We start from the raw sequence: 20,883 nt of genomic DNA, 5'->3' as shown, positions 1-20,883 counted from the left end.
CCGCTTTTCCAGGGAGAATAGCTCCAGCTTTTTCAGTCTGTCAGTATATGAGAGGTCCTCCATACCCTTTATTAGCTTAGTTGCTCTTCTCTGGACTCTCTCAAGTACCGCCATGTCCTTCTTGAGGTACAGTACTCCAGGTGCGGGCGCACCATTGCACGATACAGTGGCAGGATGACTTCCTTCGTCCTGGTCATGATACCTTTCTTAATGATGCCCAACATTTTGTTTGCCTTCCTTGAGGCCGCGGCGCACTGCGCCGACGCCTTCAATGATGGTAGTAGCAGCCAACCAGGTAAAAAAAATCACAGGGGCCAGTATTCAGACCATGGGAGTCAGCCGGACTGACTCCCATGGTCGGCATTCCCCGGATATTCAATGCCGGGTCATTTTCAGTGATCGACATTGAATATCTGGGTGTTTATTGGCTGGTTTAAATTTAACCGGCCAAGCCGATATTCAGCGATAAACAGATTTACAACGGCTAAAGATATTCAACTTATTTCAGCAGCTTAATTTGGCTGCCAAACCTAGCTGGTGATGTGCTGAATATCGGCAAATTAGCTGGTTATATTGCGTGATGTAACTGGCAACCTGCAAAGCACTAACTGGCAAAATTAAACAGGAAAACTCCTGCTGAATATTGCCGGATAGCCAAACGTCATTTAACCAGCCAGGTGCTGTTCCTGGATGGTTAAATGGCTTTAAGTTTCAGGGACACATTGCTTAATGTTCTCATTCTTCAAGTTTTATGCAACATTTATTCGCACACAATGCAAAAAGCTATTTTTCACTGTCTGTATCTCAGTTCTTTGAAGCTGTTAATCTTAGAATGAGTAGTTGTGACTATTAAATCAAAAGCACAGCAGCTTCTGGACAAAGGCTGGTGTGAGTCATAATATTCTGCTACTTTCATAGGTTACCTTCATTCTTTACCATGAGTGAAATAAGAACAGCAATTTACCATGAGGCCTACTGTGCAGCGTCAGATAGAGAAAGGAAGCTCGGCTGGAGAGCAGTTTTCTTTGAGTGCAAATACGTTTATTTTCTAAGCCAGTGCTCTTTTCTCACGTGACTTCATTTTACCAGCTGACAATTCACATGACCCAGATGGTAACCAAAAATGAAATTATCACTCAAACAATACATACCTGTGTAAATCTATACTTTTAAAGCAATTATGTACACAGAATGTAGCTTTTGCCACACATCTATGGTCAGGTCTTTCAAGGGATTCAGTGAATCCCCTGCCTAATTGCTTCTTTTTTTTGCTTCAGCCTTTGTGTCACTGCAGCTATGTCTCCATTTCTTTTGTCATATTTATTTATTTATTTATTTATTTATTTAGATTTTTATCCCGTCCTCCCAGTAGCTCAGAATGGTTTATAAGTAAACATTCACAATGGAGTGAATTGGACATACAAGATTATACAGTAGATTTAAATACTTGGACATACGAGATTGTGCAGCAGTTTAGATATAGGGACTATACAGCAAATTAAGAACTGTAGTTTAAATATAAGTAGTTTAGTTTAGATACAAGTTATTTGAGTATAGGCTGAGAGTGGACTATACAGAAATTTAGGCAGATTAGAATGGAGAAAGAAGGGTAGAGGTGGGGTTTAAGGGGGTTGGGTGTAGACTGAGGGTGACCTTTAGTTGAAGAGGAGGGTCTTTACCATTTTCCGGAATGTCATTAGTGAGTTCTGTAGTCTGAGTTGAGGGGGGAGTTGGTTCCAGAGTTGGGGAATGAAGTGGCTGTAGGAGCGTTTGCGGGCAGTTTCTGAGAGGAAGGACCTTCCGGGGGGAATGCATAGGCGTATCTCCGTTTCTGAGCGGAGGGTGCGGGTGGGGATGTAGATGGGTAGCTTGGATTTTATGTAGGAGGGGGTGGTGGCATAAATTATTTTGTGTGCTATTGCCAGGGCCTTGAATGCACAGTGTTGGCTAATTGGGAGCCAGTGTTCAGCGCGGAGTGCTGGGGAGATGGGATCATGGTAGTTGAGGCTGTGTAGGATAGCTGCATTTTGGACCCATTGGAGGTGCTTGAGATCTTTTTTGGTTATTCCATTAAATAGGGAGTTGCAGTAATCCATTCTGGAGAGGACATATGCGTAGAGGAGTTGGGCTAGGTCAGGTGTGGAGATGTAGGGTTTGATCCTTCTCAGTTGGCAGAGGTAGTAGAAGGAGGTAGAGACTACTTGGGATATGTGGGTGGATAGGGATAGGTGTCCATCTAAGGTTACTCCTACGCTGCGTACTTGATCTGTTGACGTTAGTAGAGTGGAGTCCCATGATAGTGTTGGGCGTGTGTATTTGGTGTTTTTGTTCCTGATCCATAAGAGTTCGGTCTTAGAGGCGTTCAGTTGTAGTTTGTTGTTTGTCATCCAGGTTTTCATGTCAGAGAGGCAGTGTTGGAGGTTTGCAATTTGAGACGATCGGTTTTCGCCTAAAGGGAGGAGCAGCTGGATGTCATCGGCATAGGAGTGGATTTTAATGTTGTACTTCTGCGCTATATCAATGACAGGTCTGATGTAGAGGTTGAATAGGAGGGGGGATAGAAGGGCGCCTTGGGGAACTCCATATTTGATAGGCTTGGGGTTAGATTTGTGCATCCCTAGTAGGACAGTTTGGGTCCTTCGGTGGAGGAAGGAGGTGAACCATTGGAGGGCAGAGTCCTTGATTCCAAGGTCATAGAGTCTGGATATGAGGAGGTGGTGGTCGACCATGTCAAAGGCAGCACTGAGGTCAAGTAGGACTAGTAGGGCATCGCTGCCTTTGTCGAGTATTGACCAGCTGTCATCGATGATATCTAGGAGTACTGACTCTGTGCTGTGGCCTGTTCGGAAGCCGGATTGAGCAGGGGACAGGGCCGCTTGTTCTTCTATGAAAGGGTGTAGTCGGCGGAGCAAAATTCATTCTAGGAGTTTGGAGACAAATGGGAGGTTGAAGACCGGGCGATAGTTGCCGGGTTCGTTAGGATCAAGGGTGGGTTTTTTGAGAGTGGGTTTGATAATAGCTGATTTCCAGCTGAGGGGAACTGTCCCTGTGGAGAGGGAGGTGTTAATGATGGGGAGGATAGATTCTGCCATGGCGTCTTCTGTGGACAGCAGGAGGCTGGAAGGGCAGGGATCGAGGATGGTGTTGGAGGGTTTGAGTTCTGTCAGGGTTTCGAGAACCTCGGCATGGGTGGCCATATCAAATTGGGGGAGAGTGGTAGAGGATGGGGTATTTGGGTTAGGCTGGGGGTATGCAGGAGTGGGGTTGGTGTTGGTGTCAAGATTGTTGCGAATGGTTTGTACTTTGGACTGGAAGAAGTTCGAGAGGGTCTCACTATCAAGTTCTGTTTGGTTGTTGTGGCTTTTTCCTTGGGCACTGGTGAAGAGTTGGTTTGTGAGGGTGAATAGTTGTTTGGATCTAGCAGGGGCTAATTGTAGGAGGCGAGAGTAGTAGGCTTTCTTCGCAGCTTTGTAGGTGATGGATGTGCTTTTCCAGTGGGCTTTGGTTTCTGAATTTGGGTGTTTGATCCAATTCCTTTCTGCTTTCCTCAGAGGTCACTGGTGTACCAGGGAGCAGGTGTTTTATTGTTGGTTATTCGAGTTGTTTTTTGTCTGGGCAAGGCTGTTATAGAGGGATTGGATGTTGGAGTGCCACGTGGAGGCTGCTAGGTCAATGGAGTGGGGATGTTGGGTGCAGGTTTCATTCAGGGTGCAAATGCCTGCGGCCATGGTTGGAGGGCTGACTGAGTTAGGGAGTTGGCGTAGGGTGGGAGGGTTAGGGTCTTTACGCGGGGCTAGGGTAGTTTCAAGTGGGAGTTGGAATTCAATGAGGTGGTGGTCTGACCATAGGACAGGTGTGGTGGTATAGATTGTTTGTTGGTGCTCTGCAGTTGGGCCTCTGAGGGTGAAGATTAAGTCTAAGATGTTGCCTGCTGAGTGTGTAGGGGTGGTTATAGCTTAGTGAAGCAGGAAGCAGCAGTAATTGGATGGTGAATATAAAGATGCAGAAGACAGACCTGTACGTAAAAGTAAAAATGTGCCTAAAATAATACTTTATGAGTAAAAAGTAAAAGTACTGCAACTCCGATGTCTGTTCAAGAATTGTTACCAGCTTCATCTCCACTTTAATGTGACCCAGCTCATCTAACCAGTTCAAACACAGGTAACTTCACTGTTCTGAGATATTCACTGAACAGCAAAATTTAAGATGAAATGATCCACTGTTTGCATGATGAGGTTTGCAATAGCGAAATCCTGTTCCCAGTTTTGCTGTTTCATTTGGTTTACAGAGGAATTGTCATTTACTTTTAATTACAAGCATCAAATGTAACAAGGTAAAAGTAAATATTGGCAAAATTATTACTTCAGTAAAAGTAAAAAATGTTATCTTGTATTTCTTTACAAATAAAAGTGTCAAAACTTTTACTTAAGTTCAGTAATTTGTTACGTTTACTTAGGCCCAGATTCTCTAACCGGCGCAGATTTTTTAGATGCCAGTAGAGGCCTAAGCTCAGTAAAAAATGAAGCTTAAATGACATTTTTAACTGAGTTTCAAGGTGCCTACTGGCGCCTAAAAAAATCTGTGCTGGAATCATGCCCTCATAGACACTTTAGGCCACCTAATGCCACTGTAGGAGAGGCTAACGCCGGGAGTGGTGTTACGCGGCCTAAACCACCTATGGAGGTGTGATTCACATCAAAGATAGGTGCCAGAAATGTAGGCCTGGAAAACCCTGGCCTACATTACTGGTGCTTACCTTTGCTGGAGCCGTGATTCTATACTCGGCACCATCAGGTGATTGAAACGCGACTGGCAGCTGTTTTTAAGGTGGCCGCCAACAACAGTGCCAGTTACAGAATCCGGGCCTTAGTTACTATACAACACTGGCTGTGACCACAAATGAGGATTCTGTGACCCCATTTAGGTGTTAAAATCCACAGTGTGGGAACCTAAGCTATCAGTGAATGACAGTTTTTCTTTAAACCATCTTAATCTAACATATTGTACTAGCTCACATTCAGTATAATCTCTCTACATACCTATAATATAAAATAGTATCTGATCACCCGGCATTGCTCGGATATCCCAATCTTAGCAGCAAGAATGGCCCTCTCTATGTCTCAGCCTTCTCTATGGGCTCCTTTTACTAAGGTGCGCTAGAATTTTTAGCGCGCTCTAACCCCGCGCTACACGAAAAATACTAACGCAAGCTCTAGGGAGGCGTTAGCGTGTAACACGCACTAAAAACGCTAACGCACCTTAGTAAAAGGAGCCCTATGTCTCAGCAAGCCCAAAAACGATGGAATAGATCCTTATATCTTTTATATCCTGTAGTCGGGCCTCACGCTGTTGTACTGTGTGAAGCTCTAGATGTAGCAGCTCTCTTTTTCATATCCTGTAGTTGGGTCTTATGATGCTGGACTATGTCTGAAGCTCTAGATCAGGGGTGTCAAACTCAATCACATTATGGGGCCGAAATCCAAAACACAGGCTAAGTCGTGGGCCAGACCCACCCAATCTCTAACCAAGACCCCACCCCCATAATAAAAGTAATTATAACACCATTTTTTACCATTCATTTTTCATATGTACGCACACAATATAATCTTATTAACACATAGGGCTCCTTTTACTAAGGTGCGCTAGCGTTTTTACTGCATGCAGGATATTACCGCGTGCTACGCTTCTAGAACTAATGCCAGCTCAATGCTGCCGTTAAGGTCTAGCACGTGCAGCAATGTAGCGCACGATATTCTGCGCATTAAAGCCCTAACGCGGCTTAGTAAAAGGAGCCCTTAATGGTAATGGTTAACCACAAAATTAAACTACACAAAACACACTGGATGCTTCTCAAAATTCATTCCTATCAGAACACAGATAATCCCTATGCAAATACAGGACCAAAAACTAAAAGTACTAATATATATTTTTTTTAAAAAACACCTTAAGATTCAAGATTCTGTATGCAGTACAACCCCCAGAGAAAAAGAAACAAATTTATTTCTTCCTGAGCAATGCACAAGATAGCAGATTAAAATGCTCAAAAATGACACAATTCAAACACTAACTTGAAAATAAAATCATTTCCCCTACCTTTGTTGTCTCCCTCCCTCCATGCTGTGCCTCCCTCCGGCGGGTGTCTAACCTTCTGGCCGGCTCCAACCTGGCCGTTTTATGCGGCCCGCGGTCTGATGCCCCCCGGTGTCATCTTGTGTCTGGCTCCCTCCTCTTCACAGCCGTAGTGTGCACGGAGCAGCGTGCAGCGGCTCCTTGTGTGTCCTGCACCTGAACCGGAAGCCTTCTTTCTGACGTCGCAACATCAGAGGGAATGCTTCTTGATGAGGTGTGGGATGCGAGAGGAGCCACTGCACACGGCTCCGTGCACATTACGGCAGTGAGGAGGAGGGAGCTGGCCACAATGTAAAACTGGGGCATCGGACTGCGGGCCACATAAAATGACCAGGCAAGCCGGATTTGGCCCGTGGGCCTTGTGTTGACACCTGCGCTCTAGATGTAGCTGTTGGAAACATGCCTTACATTTCCTTGGAGGCATTGTTACAGCAATGACAGCACAGCACAATATTACATCATTCCCCAAGCTTCACATCATTGGTCAAAGCAATATCTGTCTTTTTCAATGATTCTCTACATATCATCCCCTTCCCACCCCCACAGTGTTTGTTCCCAGATAGTAATTGATATGTATACCAAGTTTGGTTGAAATCTGTCTATGCGTTTCGGAGTTATGCTGGAACATACATACATACATACATCCAATTTTATAATCTAATATAATAAAACCCTAAGCCGCGCATGCACACTCCCACCTGCGTGCGCCCGTTTTCCGTGAGCGGTAGGGCACCGCAGGTAGGAGTGCGCATGCGTGAGTCTTGCCATACAAAGAAAATCACACAGCGCACCAGTGCTCCCTTAATGTATTGCTCTTGTTGTCTGAAGGATAAAGCCTGAGATCAGACAATGACAGTCTTGCCATACAAAGAAAATCACACAGAGTGCTCCCTTAATGTATTTCGCCGCCGCCACAATTGTTCCCTAGAGGAGCCGCCGTGGCACCTTTAAACTTAAAAATAAACTTAGACCAGAAACGGTCCCAAACTCACAGCTCGGCACCCTACACCAGCTGTGCTGTCATCCTCGGCAGGACCCCATAGCTCAAGCCGGCCCCTTGCACCTACAGCTCAGGCACCACAGAAGCCGCGGCAGGGGTGACATAATCTTTCTACTGAGCATGAAAGCGCACAACCCAGTCCCCGCACCTGCCTACCCCTCCCCCATACAGTGCTCGAGCCGGTACCCAGCTCTCGCAAACTCACCGGATTTGCGAACAACACGGCAATGGCAACAGCGAGGGGAGGAGAGACGAGACTGAGCCGTGACAACAACAATAGATATGGCCTGGCTCAATAGGCCTTCTGCCTACACAGCTCCAATTAATAACAAAAAAAAAAAAAAGTTTCAGAAGGTGCAGTGCTGGAGAGAGATGACAACCCAAATTAAAGGTGAGTGCTTTTTACATCTCTTGAGCGGGCCGAGGTATTTTTACCTGTGGCAGGATTCACCATGTGTAAAAAAAACTAAAATAACCCCCCTAAAAAAAACAACCAAAACCTAAGCAAGAACACCTGGCCAGGAGGAAGGAATACTTGACCTAGGATCCCCAGATTCTAAAACCCAACCACCAATTTGCTCTGTGGGGGGGGAGACAGAAGGGGGCCACGGAGAAACAGTCAGGCATGGCACAATAGAAAAATACAGGCAGCCAGGGAGAAAGACAGAGAGACATACAGATAGAGAGAAAGGGGGCCAGGGAGAGAGACAGACAGAAAAAAAAGAAAGGGGACTGGGAGAGAGACAGATAGAAAGAAAGAAAGGGGGCCAGGGAGAGAGACAGACAGAAAAAAAGACAAACAGACGGGGCCAGAGAGACAGACAAAAAAAAGACAGACAGCCAGCAGCCAATGAGAGAGAGGCAAAGAAAAACATACAGACAGCTAGCGGCCAAGGAGAGAGAGAGAAAGAAAGAATGACAGACAGACAGGGGGGCCAAGGAGACAGACAGAAAGAAAGACAGACAGAATCCAAGGAGAGAGAGAGAAAGAAAAAAAATATATACAGACAGACAGACAGCGTCCAAGGAGAGAGAGAGAGAAAAAACAAAATAAAAACCCAGACAGAAAGACAGCGGCCAAGGAGAAAGAGACAAAGAAAAAATAACCAGACAGACATCTATTCTAGCACCCGTTAATGTAACGGGCTTAAAGACTAGTTATAGATATAATAACATGGTCTTTTTTGGTAGACACAGGCAGCTTAAAACATCAATGGGCTATAATAGCAGAATCTCATTTTAGAATTATATATCTAATATTTTAATATTTCTGTCATAATAAATTTTCCAGGACAATATGTGGTTTTAAACAGCCTGCTAAAATAGTAGACAAATGAGGACATTCTGGAAGCTAATCCACAGGAAGTTAGAACAATCACAGGTTATCAATGGTGGGAGATATTTTGTAGATACATGGTGAAAAAAATAGCAATCATGAAAAAAAAGAAACCTTAGGACTATGATCTCTAATGATCTCACTTCTAGTCAAGCAAAGCAACCGGCAAGGCTAATTGTGTCCTGGAAAAGTCATCATTAGTAGAAAGATGTTCTTGAAGTTTTTGATAAAAGCTCACCTTAAGAACACTGGATAGCAGATCTTCAAAAGCACACTGACAAATTAAAGGCAGTTTAAAGGAAGGCCACCAACATAGTGTATGACCTGCACTATAAGCCATACACAGAGAGCTGAAACTAAAGATGTAGAACCCAATATTCAAAAGGGTAAACCCCACTGACTTACACTAGGTAATTCCACTAAATATTAGGTCTAACTAGCCAGTTGAAAGGCAATCTAGGGGTGGTCCAGGAAGTTATGCGGGTAATGGCGATATTCAGTTCTGGTGTCTGCATAGCTAGCCAGACAAGTAGCTAATTTTGCCCAGTTAACTATTTGGGTATGGCACTGGATATCTGCCATACCCACATAACTTCTGGATATTCTCAATGCCACTGCCTGGCATTGAATAGCTTGAATAGCCAGCAACAGTGAGTGCCTATAAAGATGCTGAAGATAATAATAATTTTATTTTTTATATACCGCCAAAGCGGTTTACAATAAGAAGAGCTGGACAGTCAGCGAAGACATAACAATGAAGTCCTTGAATACAATGACTTCATACAATGAATATTACCCCTGTACTTTCTAGAAGAAAGAAGAGAAAAGGGGAATATGATACAGACATTTGAATATCCTGCTTAGATGTTCAGCATCTCCCTTCCCTACCTCATATCCCCAAGGTGTTCATCATCTTCCCCCATGCCACGTTCATCAGTGGCTTCCTTTCCCTATTCATTTCAGGCACTGTAAGCTTCATTACATGGCCAGTACATGTTTTGAATCTCATTACATAAGAACATAAGAATAGCCTTACTGGGTCAGATCAATGGTCCATCACGGTGGCCAATCCAGGTCACTAGTACCTGGCATAACCCCAAAGAGTAGCAACATTCCATGCTACCGATCCAGGGTAAGCAGAGGCTTCCCCCATGTCTTAATAACATGTACCCTATGTGACTTAACTAACTGCGTTAGGACATGACAACCTGTGCCAGAGTTATTGCACTAATACAGCTTGATAACTTCCCCCTTTAATGTTCCTAATGGGTTATTGAGAAAACCAGGCTTGGTTATCGTATCCAAAGACCAGAGTTTGCTATTTCTAGATTCCTAGATTTTTCTGAGCCCCACTAAAATAAATATCCTCTTTCATATTACAACATACCAAAGGAAAATGAATTAGCCTTTCAAACTGTTAAAATAAAAATCTCTTTAAAGATCATATCAGGTAAAAACCTGCATGCTGAGATCTAATTAAAAATATATGTCATATTGGTTTCTTAAGTTTCAAGAATTTTAAAATGGCTTGTAGTATAAATTCAGGGAACAGAAAAATGCAAGGTAAGTGAAAAGTGTAGTTGATTGATTTTTGCAGATCTTTCCATTATTTTTGTGCACAAAAAATGTATCCTTGTTTCCACCCCCCCCCCCCCCTTTATACAAAACTGTAGCGTGGTTTTTAGTACCGGCCGCAGTGGTAACAGCTCTGATGCTTATAGGGATTCTGTTACCGCCATGGACAGTGCTAAAACCACGCTACGGCTGTTCTTTTTGCTGTTGCTGTGAGCTTACAGCACTTGAAAGTCATTATTTTAGTGTATGGCAATAGATGCACTTAAAACTGACATTCATAAAATCAGACTAAGCATAAAAATATGGATGTTAGAATGAAAGTACAAACTTTTAGGGCTCCTTTTACTAAGTTGCGCTAGTGGTTTTAGAGCAAGCGCTAGACGCTGATGCCAGCATTTAGCTGGCGTTAGTTCTTGGCACATAGCGTGGGGTTAGTGCACGCGGCAATGCAGTGCACAGTAAAAAGGCTAGTGCACCTTAGTAAAAGGAGCCCTTACTGTAGGTGTTGCCTGGGATATAGCCTAAATAATAATGAGGAAAAGTCACTCTATATTCCAATGCTATGGAACTCTTTACCACAACCTCTTCGCGACGAACAACAACTAGATAAATTTAAGATAGGCCTAAAGACTTTTCTATTCCGTGATGCATTTATTTCAGTTTAGTATCTATTTCTCAGTTATTTTCAATTATTTAACTTCAAAAATTATTTTAAAGACTTTTTCCCCACCCAAATGTTTTTTTTCCCATTCCCTCTTTCTCCCTTTTCTCTCAACATTGTAACTTTACCCTTCCATAAACCTCTTCCCTCACAATCAAGTTTGTCTAGTTTATGTTTTAATATACACTGTTTGTACTTCTAAATATTGAATATATTAACTCCTCTTTCTTATTTATATTTTTATTGTAATGTAAACCGGCCAGATATTTATTTGATGGTCGGTATATTAAAACCTAATAAACTTGAAACTTTTATAATGAAATATACAACGCTAGGAAGCAGGAAAGCTGTTGGTGATAGACTTCATTACCCAAAGTTTGAGGTGGTTTAGCAGTCCCTGAAGCAGTACCGAAACGTGACATGTCGGAACCAATTAATTTCAAGCTAAGTTTGATCTTCTCAAGTAATTGATTTAAGATGTAGAGCTTATAGCCATTTAGGCAATTGCAAGTTGAACACCTACCACTGTCACTGTTCTGACACTGTATTGAACAATGCGATGATTGGGTGGTGAGGCGGTTTTATCTGCCTTCATGTCTCTGAGCATTAGTTTTACAGCAGTTGATGGACATTTGCTTTTATTTCATTATAAAAGAATAGAGAGTGACTTTTCCTCATTATTATTTTTTGCTATATTGTCTTTGAGTCACTCAACATACATTTTTTCGTTGAGTTATCAGCCCCCTTTTGTGTACTTTTGACAGGGATATAGCTTAGGCAAAGCACAGGAAGAGTTGTCAAATACCTGTGTAGATTATGGAATATACTAATTTGCATGTGTACTTATCTACTCTGGGGCTCATTTTCAAAAAAGAAAAATGTCCAAAAAGTGGCATAAGGGGCCAGATGGACTTTTTTCTCACTGACATAACTTTTTAAAGTGGAAGTGGTTCCGCCGTCTATCCCTTTCGTTTTACACGGTCTGTTTATGAGCCGAGAATTGTAAGACAAGTTTTTTAAGCAGTCTTTCACTTTACAATCTTATATTTACTGTATATTGCTTTATTTTCATGATGCTTCTTACGGTGTATATTATTTCTAAAGGCATGGAAAAGAGTGTATATTTAAACTCACTGAGAACTTTTGAAGTCCAGTGAGCAAAGCCTTCTATATTTGCTCCCCCAAACCTTTTTGTAAATAAAGATTTTTGCAAAGAAGATGTGAAAATGACACATCAATATTACATATATCAATGGCAAACTTTATTTAGCCTCCTCCGTCTCTCTTGTATATATATAAACATTTTTTAATATATGTATATTTATATATATATAAATAAATATATATATATATATATATATATATATATATACTAGTATTTTAGCCAGTTACATTAACGGGTGCTAGAATATATGTGTCTGTCTATTTCTGTCTCTCTCTCTGTCCCGCTGTCTTTCTTTCTGTCTGCCTCTCTCCCTGGCCCCCTTTGTCTGTCTGTCTTTCTGTGTCTCTCCCTGTCCCTGTGTCTTTCTTCTTTTCTTTCTGTCTCCCTTCCTCCCGCTGGTGCTAGAATATGTCTGTCTTTCTTTCTGTTTCTCTCCCTACCCCTGTCTTTTTCTTTCTGTCTCTCTTCCTCCCGCTGTCTTTCTTTCTGTCTCTCTCCCTCCCTAGCCCCCTTTGTCTGTCTGTCTTTTTGTCTCTCTCCCTGCCCCTATCCCTGTGTCTTTCTTCCTATCTCCTTCCCTACTTCCCTGTGCAGCAGCCACAGCATTCCCATTCCCTCCATTTCCCTGTGCATCATCATTTTTTCCCTCAGTCTAGCTTCTCCTGCCCCTCCTACACTCAGTACTTTAAACTTAGGCCCGGCCTGTAGGTCAGGGGTTTCTCGGGCTGACCACCACCCGCTGCTGGTGGCTCCGTGCTCCATGCTCGGCTGCCGCGGCCTGCAGTCACGGCAGCCGCCAGCCGCCACGGCCTGCAGCTGCCGACAGCCACCTTGGCCTACAGCTGCCGCGGTCTGCAGCTGCCGACAGCCGCCACGGCCAACATCCGCCTCGGGGGGAAGAGAGAAAGAGAGAGAGATTCGCGCGCATGCGCACTCCTACAGCTCACAGAAAACGGGAGCACGCAGGTGGGAGTGCGCATATGCGGCTTATTATATTAGATATGTATATTATATTAGATATGTTTTCATATTTATATATATATTTTTTCCCCCCATTTTTTATCTTGGGGGTTCTTGGGAGAGGGAGGTTCTACTTAGTGGGATTGAAAGGGGCCTGCACAGTTATGGTGGCATTTACACTTTTTCAGTAAGCTCAGTGGTTGTGCTACTGGACTGCAGCACTTAAGGCCATATCAAAATAATGTTAATTGAAACCATGCTATAAGCAGTCATTAGAGCTTACATGCTGCTCAGACCTGTGCACTAGCTGTCACTGGTGAATATGCCTTGTCACCACCTCATGTCACACCCACAATCTGCCTCTACCCATGTTAAGCAGTCAACACAGCTTTATTACCGCACTAATTGGATTTAACATGTGGTATCTATTTGCGCAGGTCCGCAGTCTAATGCTCAGTATAACTCATGCTAGCGGTTTAATGCAGTTTTGTAATAGGGCCTCATGGTAAGCAATACACTGTTTTCCTGCCTTTTTTTTGGTTAATATGGAAACTGCCATATTTGCTGAATGCAAAAGATTCTAATCCCTCGGGGAACATTAGTGACCTCCAAAAACAATCTCTTCAATCTTTGACTGTTTGCATTTGGGTGTCTTTCTTATCTAATTTTCTGATGTATCTGTATATTGTATTTAGTATAATAGAAAATTACAGCTACAATGATCTTGCAGTCATGTGCTGGGCAATTAGCTATTAACCTTTGAAGCTTTTCTTTTACAGTTATAATGCCTAATGGTACACATGGTGTTTTATGATTTACTGAGTAATTAAATGAAATCCAGTTTATCATCTGCATTTTTTGCTAGAGCTCAAGACAGGTTACAACAGCAAAATGAGATAATAAATAAAATAAGCAAAGTTCATGGAGAACATAAGCATATACTATAAAAAGATATAGAAGCTCATTTTCAAATTACATAAACTTATAAAGTTCCATATGTTACTATGGAACTTTGTAAATCTAACATAACATTAACCAAAGATCATAATCAGTCAAAACAAATCCATTTATTACAAATAATATCAGTATTAGACAAAGCAAGGCTGAAAAATATATCCGTTGGAGCCTATGATAATAAATAATTAATAATCCAAAGAAAAAATATAAAAGATTAAAAATATTTTAAAATAGTCGAGGTTTAAGCAAAAGACATAAAGGGGGGGCAGTGATTAACGTAGTCTACCATTAAGAAGGGTTATTTTACGACAAGTTCTGATACTTTAGCACAGGCCTCTGGATTCTCTAACTGGCGCCCTTGTCGGAGGCCACCTGAAAAGTGACCACCGATCATGTGTCAATCACGCAACAGCACCAGTTAGGGAATCATGCCTCAAGTGCCTACATAGGTATGATTCACACAAAGATAGATGCCAGAAATGTAGGCCCAGAAAACCCTGGCCTACATTTCTGGCACCTATCTTTGTCGGAGAATCCCGATAATAGTTCACAGCTTTCCATCAGCTGATCAAAGTAGAGGAATCCATGATCAGCTGAGTCAGCAGGACTCCACGAAACTGTGGCTTTGGGGAGTCCTGCCTGCTCAGCTGATTGGGGATTCCCCTGCTACAATTAGCTGAACCTCCCTCTGATCCCTTCTAGTACTTCTCCAGCCAAGCCTGAGAACTCCACACCCTCCTTGTAATTTTGATGGAAAATCAGCAGGAAGGATGCCTACTCCCTCCTGCTGGTAGGCCTGCCTTCCCCTTCCTGAGGATGCACTGGTTGGTCCTAAGACTCTGATTGGCCCAGGAACCCAAAGGGAAGGGCCTTAGGCTTCTGGGCCAACCAGAAACCAGGCACCTAAGGGAAGGTGCCTAAGGCCCTGATTGGCTCAAGTGCCTATGGCCCTTCCTATGAAAGGAACCTTAGGTGCCTGGGCCAAGGCCATTTTTACGAGACAGGCTTGCTGGCAGGAGGGAGTGAGCATCCCTCCTGCCGATTTTCTTACAAAGGGTATATAGAGCAGTGTGTGGGGATGTCGGGCTCGGCGGGATGGGTCTTTCTTTGGAGGGATACTAGGGGAGGGGGAATCAGTGAGGGGTCAGTGGGAGGGAGGGAGATAGAAGAATCGAGGATCTCCCTGCTGGTTCACCTACTTGCAGCAGGGGAATCCCCGATCAGTTGAGTCAGCAGGACTCCCCGAAGCCGTAGTTTTGGGGAGTCCTGCTGGCTCAGCTGATCAGGGATTCCTCTGCAGTGATTATCTGATGGCAAGCTATGGTTTTCTGGCCCTACATTTCAGGTGCTTAGCTTTACATGAATCGCGCCTACGTAGGTGCCATAGGCCACCTAATGCCAGTTCAGGCGCTGGCCATGCCTACATTGGCATTCAGTAGCCTAAAGCACCTACATAGGTGCAATTCCAGTGCCTTTTATTTAGGCACCAGTAGGCGCTTCAATCTCACTGGTTTTTGCCATTTCTAAAGGCGTTCTTCAATTAATTTAGGCATCGGTAGGGTGCCGGTTTTAAAATTTCCCTGAAGGTCTCAATGCATAAAATGGGATCTGTACTAAAATAATCCATCTTAATGGTAGCCCACATTAATAACTTCCCCCTAATTGTCAGCTAAATGAGCTTCTTTTAGTCAGGGTAGCATTACGACTTAGGTAAACTAGGTACATGACTGGTGCCCAAATGTTTTGAGGGGGCCTTTTTAGATATGCTAATATATAGTAACAGAGTAACATAGCAAATACAAGCCAGTGTAGCTTCCAAGCCAAGTTAGCTGGTGGCAGAAAGAAAATGGATTGAGAGAGGAAAGCCAAGGTTACTGCTTCTCAGAGATATGTCTATTGTCCCTGCCTCATACATATTGTCCTCCAGTGGGCAGAAGAGTTGGCAAGCAGCACTTCTTATCTGCTGCTTATTCCTCTGACAGTTTTCCTCTTCAGTCAAAACCACATAGGGTCCCATATGTGAGATTGTAAAATGTATTTATATTATAATGCAGGGTCCAATGCACTTGCTTGTCTAGGACCCACCAATGAGTTAATTATGCCCTCCTTTTAGCAGTGAATTCTACAAACGTGAAATGACTCCCAACTAGGTTTTATGTCAGATAGTGGACAGGGCTTTATAGATCCAGGCAGTACAAATTAAGAGGCGCCGAATCCTTTAATACTTTGAAAGCACATTCATCCCGTGGCACTGATGCTGGCAAATGGAGACCCTTTTTCTGTGATGCCAGGGCCAAGTGGCCCTGTTGTTTCCCCTCTTGCTCCCCTGATAGTGGGGGAATAGCAAGGAAAAATGAATTTGCCCATCTTGGGGCTTATTCAATGCTATATATGCTTTAAAATTTAATATTAAAATTTTACAATGAGCACAGAATTTAACTGGGATCCAATGTAAAGCTTTCATGGATTGGAGTACTATGCTCAGAGTACTTGGGCCAATTCTCAAAAAGACTACTGCAAGAAGGACTAGCGAACGTTTTATACAAATTTTATTTTTAAAATGTATTTGAAGAATATGTATTAATTTGAATTTAGCTCAGCAGGGCAATATAGAGAGAGTTGCTTTAATTCAGCTGGTATCAAAATATATCTTAATATATCTGTGGGAAGGGTGGGTGGTGGAGGGAGTAAATTTATGTTTTTAAAATGATAATAGAAAGAAATTCAAGTGATGTGCATAAGTTCAATTGATGTAATATTGTGTACTTGATGTAAGATGAAAAAATGAATAAAGAATTGGAAAAAATATATATATCTTAATTAACTATATCATGCCACAAAAAAATCTTTTTAAACCACATATGGGGAGTCTCAGATTACCACCAGCCTGATATGGTGCCGTGTGGGATCATTCTTCACCGGCTCACCCAACTTATTCTTATTAAATTTTTGTTTTTATTTTTTATCTTTTATATCTCCTTTAAACCTATATTTTTCACTGGTAATCTAATCTTCAATCAATAATTTAATTAAATAGAGTAAAATATCTTCCTGAACATTATTTCATTTCCATTCACTCATTTTTCATATTATTCATTATTTTTCCTCATTATTCTCTACTTCATTGATAGTCCATAACCATATCCAAATTAAGCAACTTAGCATAGTTTAGTTCATGTCGCTGATACACTCCACCCCACCAATTAATTAAGATATATTTTGATAGATTATTCATATTTTTGAGTGCCAAAGTTTTGTGTTAATTCAGCTGGGACATGCCTAAACACATACACTAGCAGCTATGGTAGTCTGGTTAAAGTAAGATTTCAGGTAGTAATTCCAAAGAGGTTGCCAGCAATTTTTGATTCTATTCATAAGACGATCTAAATGACCTCTAAGCCCCCAGTGAATAAAATAGCTGGCAAACTCTGATGATGGATGTTTCCTCAAATAGCACAAAAAATATAACCCTTTGGACAATGTTGAAGCCAATAAAGTCCAATCACAAATCCAACCTATAATTGGCTAACGCTCTTAATCCCTTGGGGAGAATGCTTGAACTAGGAAAATGCAATAATTACTGAAGTTCTTTAAATAATGGACATCAGTACGAGCCCTTGGTATACAAATGAGGGAATATGGGCTCGGGTAATAACTCATAGGTGACCAGCACCAGATATAAATCTAAATGAGAACTGCCCCATACATCATTTAGTCCTTTTTGATATTATCAATCTAATCACAATCCCATTTAAGTCATAGTCAAACATTCACACCAGGGGGAAAAGAGTGTTAGCCAATTATAGGATGTTTCCTCACACATTCAATAAAACGATTAGTCAATAAACAATTCAAAGTTAAATCTTCCACAGACTTACATGGTACAACGGGACTGTGTTGTTCTCCGGTAGAGAAAAACTCAAGATTTCTTGCTGGCCTGAGTCAAGTCTCACAGTGGATGTCAGCATGGACGGGCTGATGGGATAGCTGGGGCTCCCCGAGTTTTTGTTCTTTTTCCTGGACCTTCTCCCTGTGTCCCTCTTGTTGTCCTTCTGTGTCACAGGTTCTTCCTGAATCACAAGGATCTTATCATCGCTCATGTATCTCAGCAGGGAATTCTCAGAGTCAGTGGTTATAGAGGGAAGTGAAAAGAAGAAAAGAGAGGTAAAAAAACCCTATCATCTCCTTAACCTCATATTCAATATGCAGATTCAGTTACATCTGTACAAACCACCCAAAAGCACTCTTTCCTTAAACTGGAAATGATGATTGCTACTATAAATAAAGTCCGCCACTGGTCTTTATTCAAACACAAAATTGCTGACTTGTGATGGTGAATCATAGATTCTGTATATACAGGGTGGGAGGGAGGTAATACAGAATATAAACTAAATATCAAAGAACTTTGCTGGATGTTTATTTTGAATACTATGAACCCTCATGGATTGAACCTCACCAGTGATTGGATGACAGCTGCTATATAGCTAGGTTTTATTTTTATATTCATTTTCATTTCCATATTCATTATGCTGACTTGGTGAGGCTTTAAGTTTATGAGCATTGCCTTACTTTGTATGGTCTGTTTTTTCATTGGTTAGGATGGGTCACATGTTAGAGGGGGTGACTATATTAGTTCCACTTTAATGGCCGCGGCCATCTTACTGCTACTGCTCCAGCAATCAACATAGAGACTTAGGCCCTGATTCTCTAAAAGTGCGTCCCGATTTTAGGCAGCTGTAGACGTCCTACAGCTGTCTAATCAGCCAATCGGGATGCACGTTTTTAAAAAAAAAATGCTCCCCAGGCAGGCCTGAAGGCGCCTCCGGGAGCCTAGGGAGACCTGCAAGATGTCTAAGCTCGTCTAAGGGCCTTAGGCGGGCCTTAGGCTGAACATAGGCGGCCCTACGCGTCTCCCTAGTAGATGAGAAGCTTAAAAATGTAGGCCAGCAAAATGCTGGTCTACATTGTAAGTAGACGCGGCCGCTATACTTATCGCGGCAAGGGATCTCTCTGCCGCTATAAGTATAGCGGGCCGCGGCCTGTCCGATCGCTGGGAGGAGGGTGCCCAATCCCTCCTGCCCGAAGACGCACCCTCCCTACACTACCGACCGCCCCACCCCCGACACTACCGACCACCCCCCCCGACATTACCGATCTCCCACTCCCCCCCCGACAATATCGGTCGCTGACAGGAGGGTGCCCAATCCCTCCTGCCCGAAGACGCACCCCCCACCCCGGTGCTAACAACCCCCTCTCCACCAAACCTGTTCTTACAGATGGGTCTTGCACGTCGAGCAAGCAGGCACGCCTCGTCGAAATGAGGCGGGCCCGCCCCTATCCGGCCTGATTGGCCCAGGTTCTAGAAGCCTGGACCAATCAGGCCTTAGGCATAGCGGGTTCGCCCATCCCCACTTAATCTAAGGCCTGATTGGCCAATCAGACCTTAGACTTAGTAGGGATGGGCGGACCCGCTATTCCTAAGGCCTGATTGGTCCAAGCTTCTAAAGCCTGGGCCAATCAGGCCTTAGGCTTCGGCGGGATGGGTCGGGAAGGGGCGGGCCCGCCTCATTTCGACGAGGCGTGCCTGCTTGCTCGACGTGCGGGACCCATCTGTAAGAACAGGTTTGGTGGAGTGGGGGTTGTTAGCGCCGGGGGGGTGCGTCTTCGGGCAGGAGGGATTGGGCACCCTCCTGCCAGCGACCGATATTGTCGGGGGGGGGAGATCGGTAATGTCGGGGGGGGGGCGGTCGGTAGTGTCGGGGGGGGGGGGCGGTCGGTAGGGTCGGGGGGGGGGGTGCGTCTTCGGGCAGGAGGGTTTGGGCACCCTCCTGCCAGTGATCGGTCAGGGGGCCACGGCCCGCTATACTTATAGCGGCAGAGAGATCCCTTGCCGTGATAAGTGTAGCGGGCCGTGTCTAATCTAACCCGATTCTCTAACCCGCGTCTGTAACATGGACGCCGGTTACAGAATCGGGGTTTAGTTTAGGCCGATTCTGAATAGGACGCCTCTCCCGGGCGTCCTATACAGAATCAGGGCCTAGGTGTCTTGCGGGCCTCGCCTTCAATATAGGCGGCCTGCCTGGGGAGCATTTTTTTTTAAAAAACGTGCATCCCGATTGGCTGATTAGACAGCTGTAGGACGCCTACAGCTGCCTAAAATCGGGACACACTTTTAGAGAATCAGGCCCTTAGCGTTTGCTAAAAATCCGGATAAATAATGCACTGACACTTTATAAATTTTTATAACTTATTACAAGACATAACAAGAAGTTGCACATTAGTTCAATATTCACAAAAAAATGTTCCAGTGAGGATGGCTACCACACTACTTTATTGTGTGGCATTCTGAGGAACTATTGTGATTTGAACATATATATAGTGGAGGTCTGACTTTGGTTTACATTATTTTGATATCTTTGTGCAAGTTTGCGATTTTGCATGCTACTATACATGACATTTCAAGCAGCCTACTGAATTACATATAAGTGGGAGTCACCTGCTAGGTAAGAGTCATGAGGAAGACAACATAAATATGATCCCAGCATTTTATAACCTTTCAAACTAAAGTACATACTCCACACTGAAGCAGCCATTATTAAATCAACATTTTCTTGGATGGTGTAGTCCACTTGAACTTGTTTTTCTCAGCAAGCACAAATACAGAGACACATTACTTGACTTTTGTGCTTAAGAATACACAGAGGCTGCAACTACTCATTCAGTTCATCTCCACTCAGTGCAGAACAATCGTGACCTACTTTCAAATCTTGGCCCTTGAATAATCACATTTGTTTGTCCACTTATTTATTTATTTAAAACGTTTTAAAACCGCCTTTATCCAAGGCGGCTTACCAGTTTCCAAGCCTAGCATTTGCTATATGCTAGGTAGCCCATTTTATACCAATGGGCATCATAGCGTTTACCCCCTCCCCCCTTTTACAAAGTCGCGTTAGGCTTTTTTATCGCCAGCTACGGCAGTATTAGCTCTGATGCTCATAGGAATTCTATGAGCAACGGAGCTAATACCACCATGGCCAGCGCTAAAAAGCCTAATGTGGCTTTGTAAAAGGAGTCCTTAGGGCTAGATTCACTAAAGATAG

At 43.3% G+C, this 20,883-nt stretch overlaps 1 protein-coding gene across 1 annotated transcript in view; it reads right to left on the bottom strand.

Moving 5' to 3' along the window:
- Positions 1–20,883, bottom strand: part of LOC117360298 (connector enhancer of kinase suppressor of ras 2-like) — a 719,694-nt gene that overhangs the window by 166,260 nt on the left and 532,551 nt on the right. Inside the window, exon 14 of the mRNA XM_033943988.1 lies at positions 17,662–17,901. Coding sequence (XP_033799879.1) covers positions 17,662–17,901 — 240 coding nt within the window. The remainder of the gene's footprint in view (positions 1–17,661; positions 17,902–20,883) is intronic.

Source organism: Geotrypetes seraphini, chromosome 5, assembly GCF_902459505.1.
Source record: "Geotrypetes seraphini chromosome 5, aGeoSer1.1, whole genome shotgun sequence".
Taxonomy (NCBI): Eukaryota; Metazoa; Chordata; class Amphibia; order Gymnophiona; family Dermophiidae; genus Geotrypetes; species Geotrypetes seraphini.
This window is presented reverse-complemented; position numbering and strand designations above follow the sequence as displayed.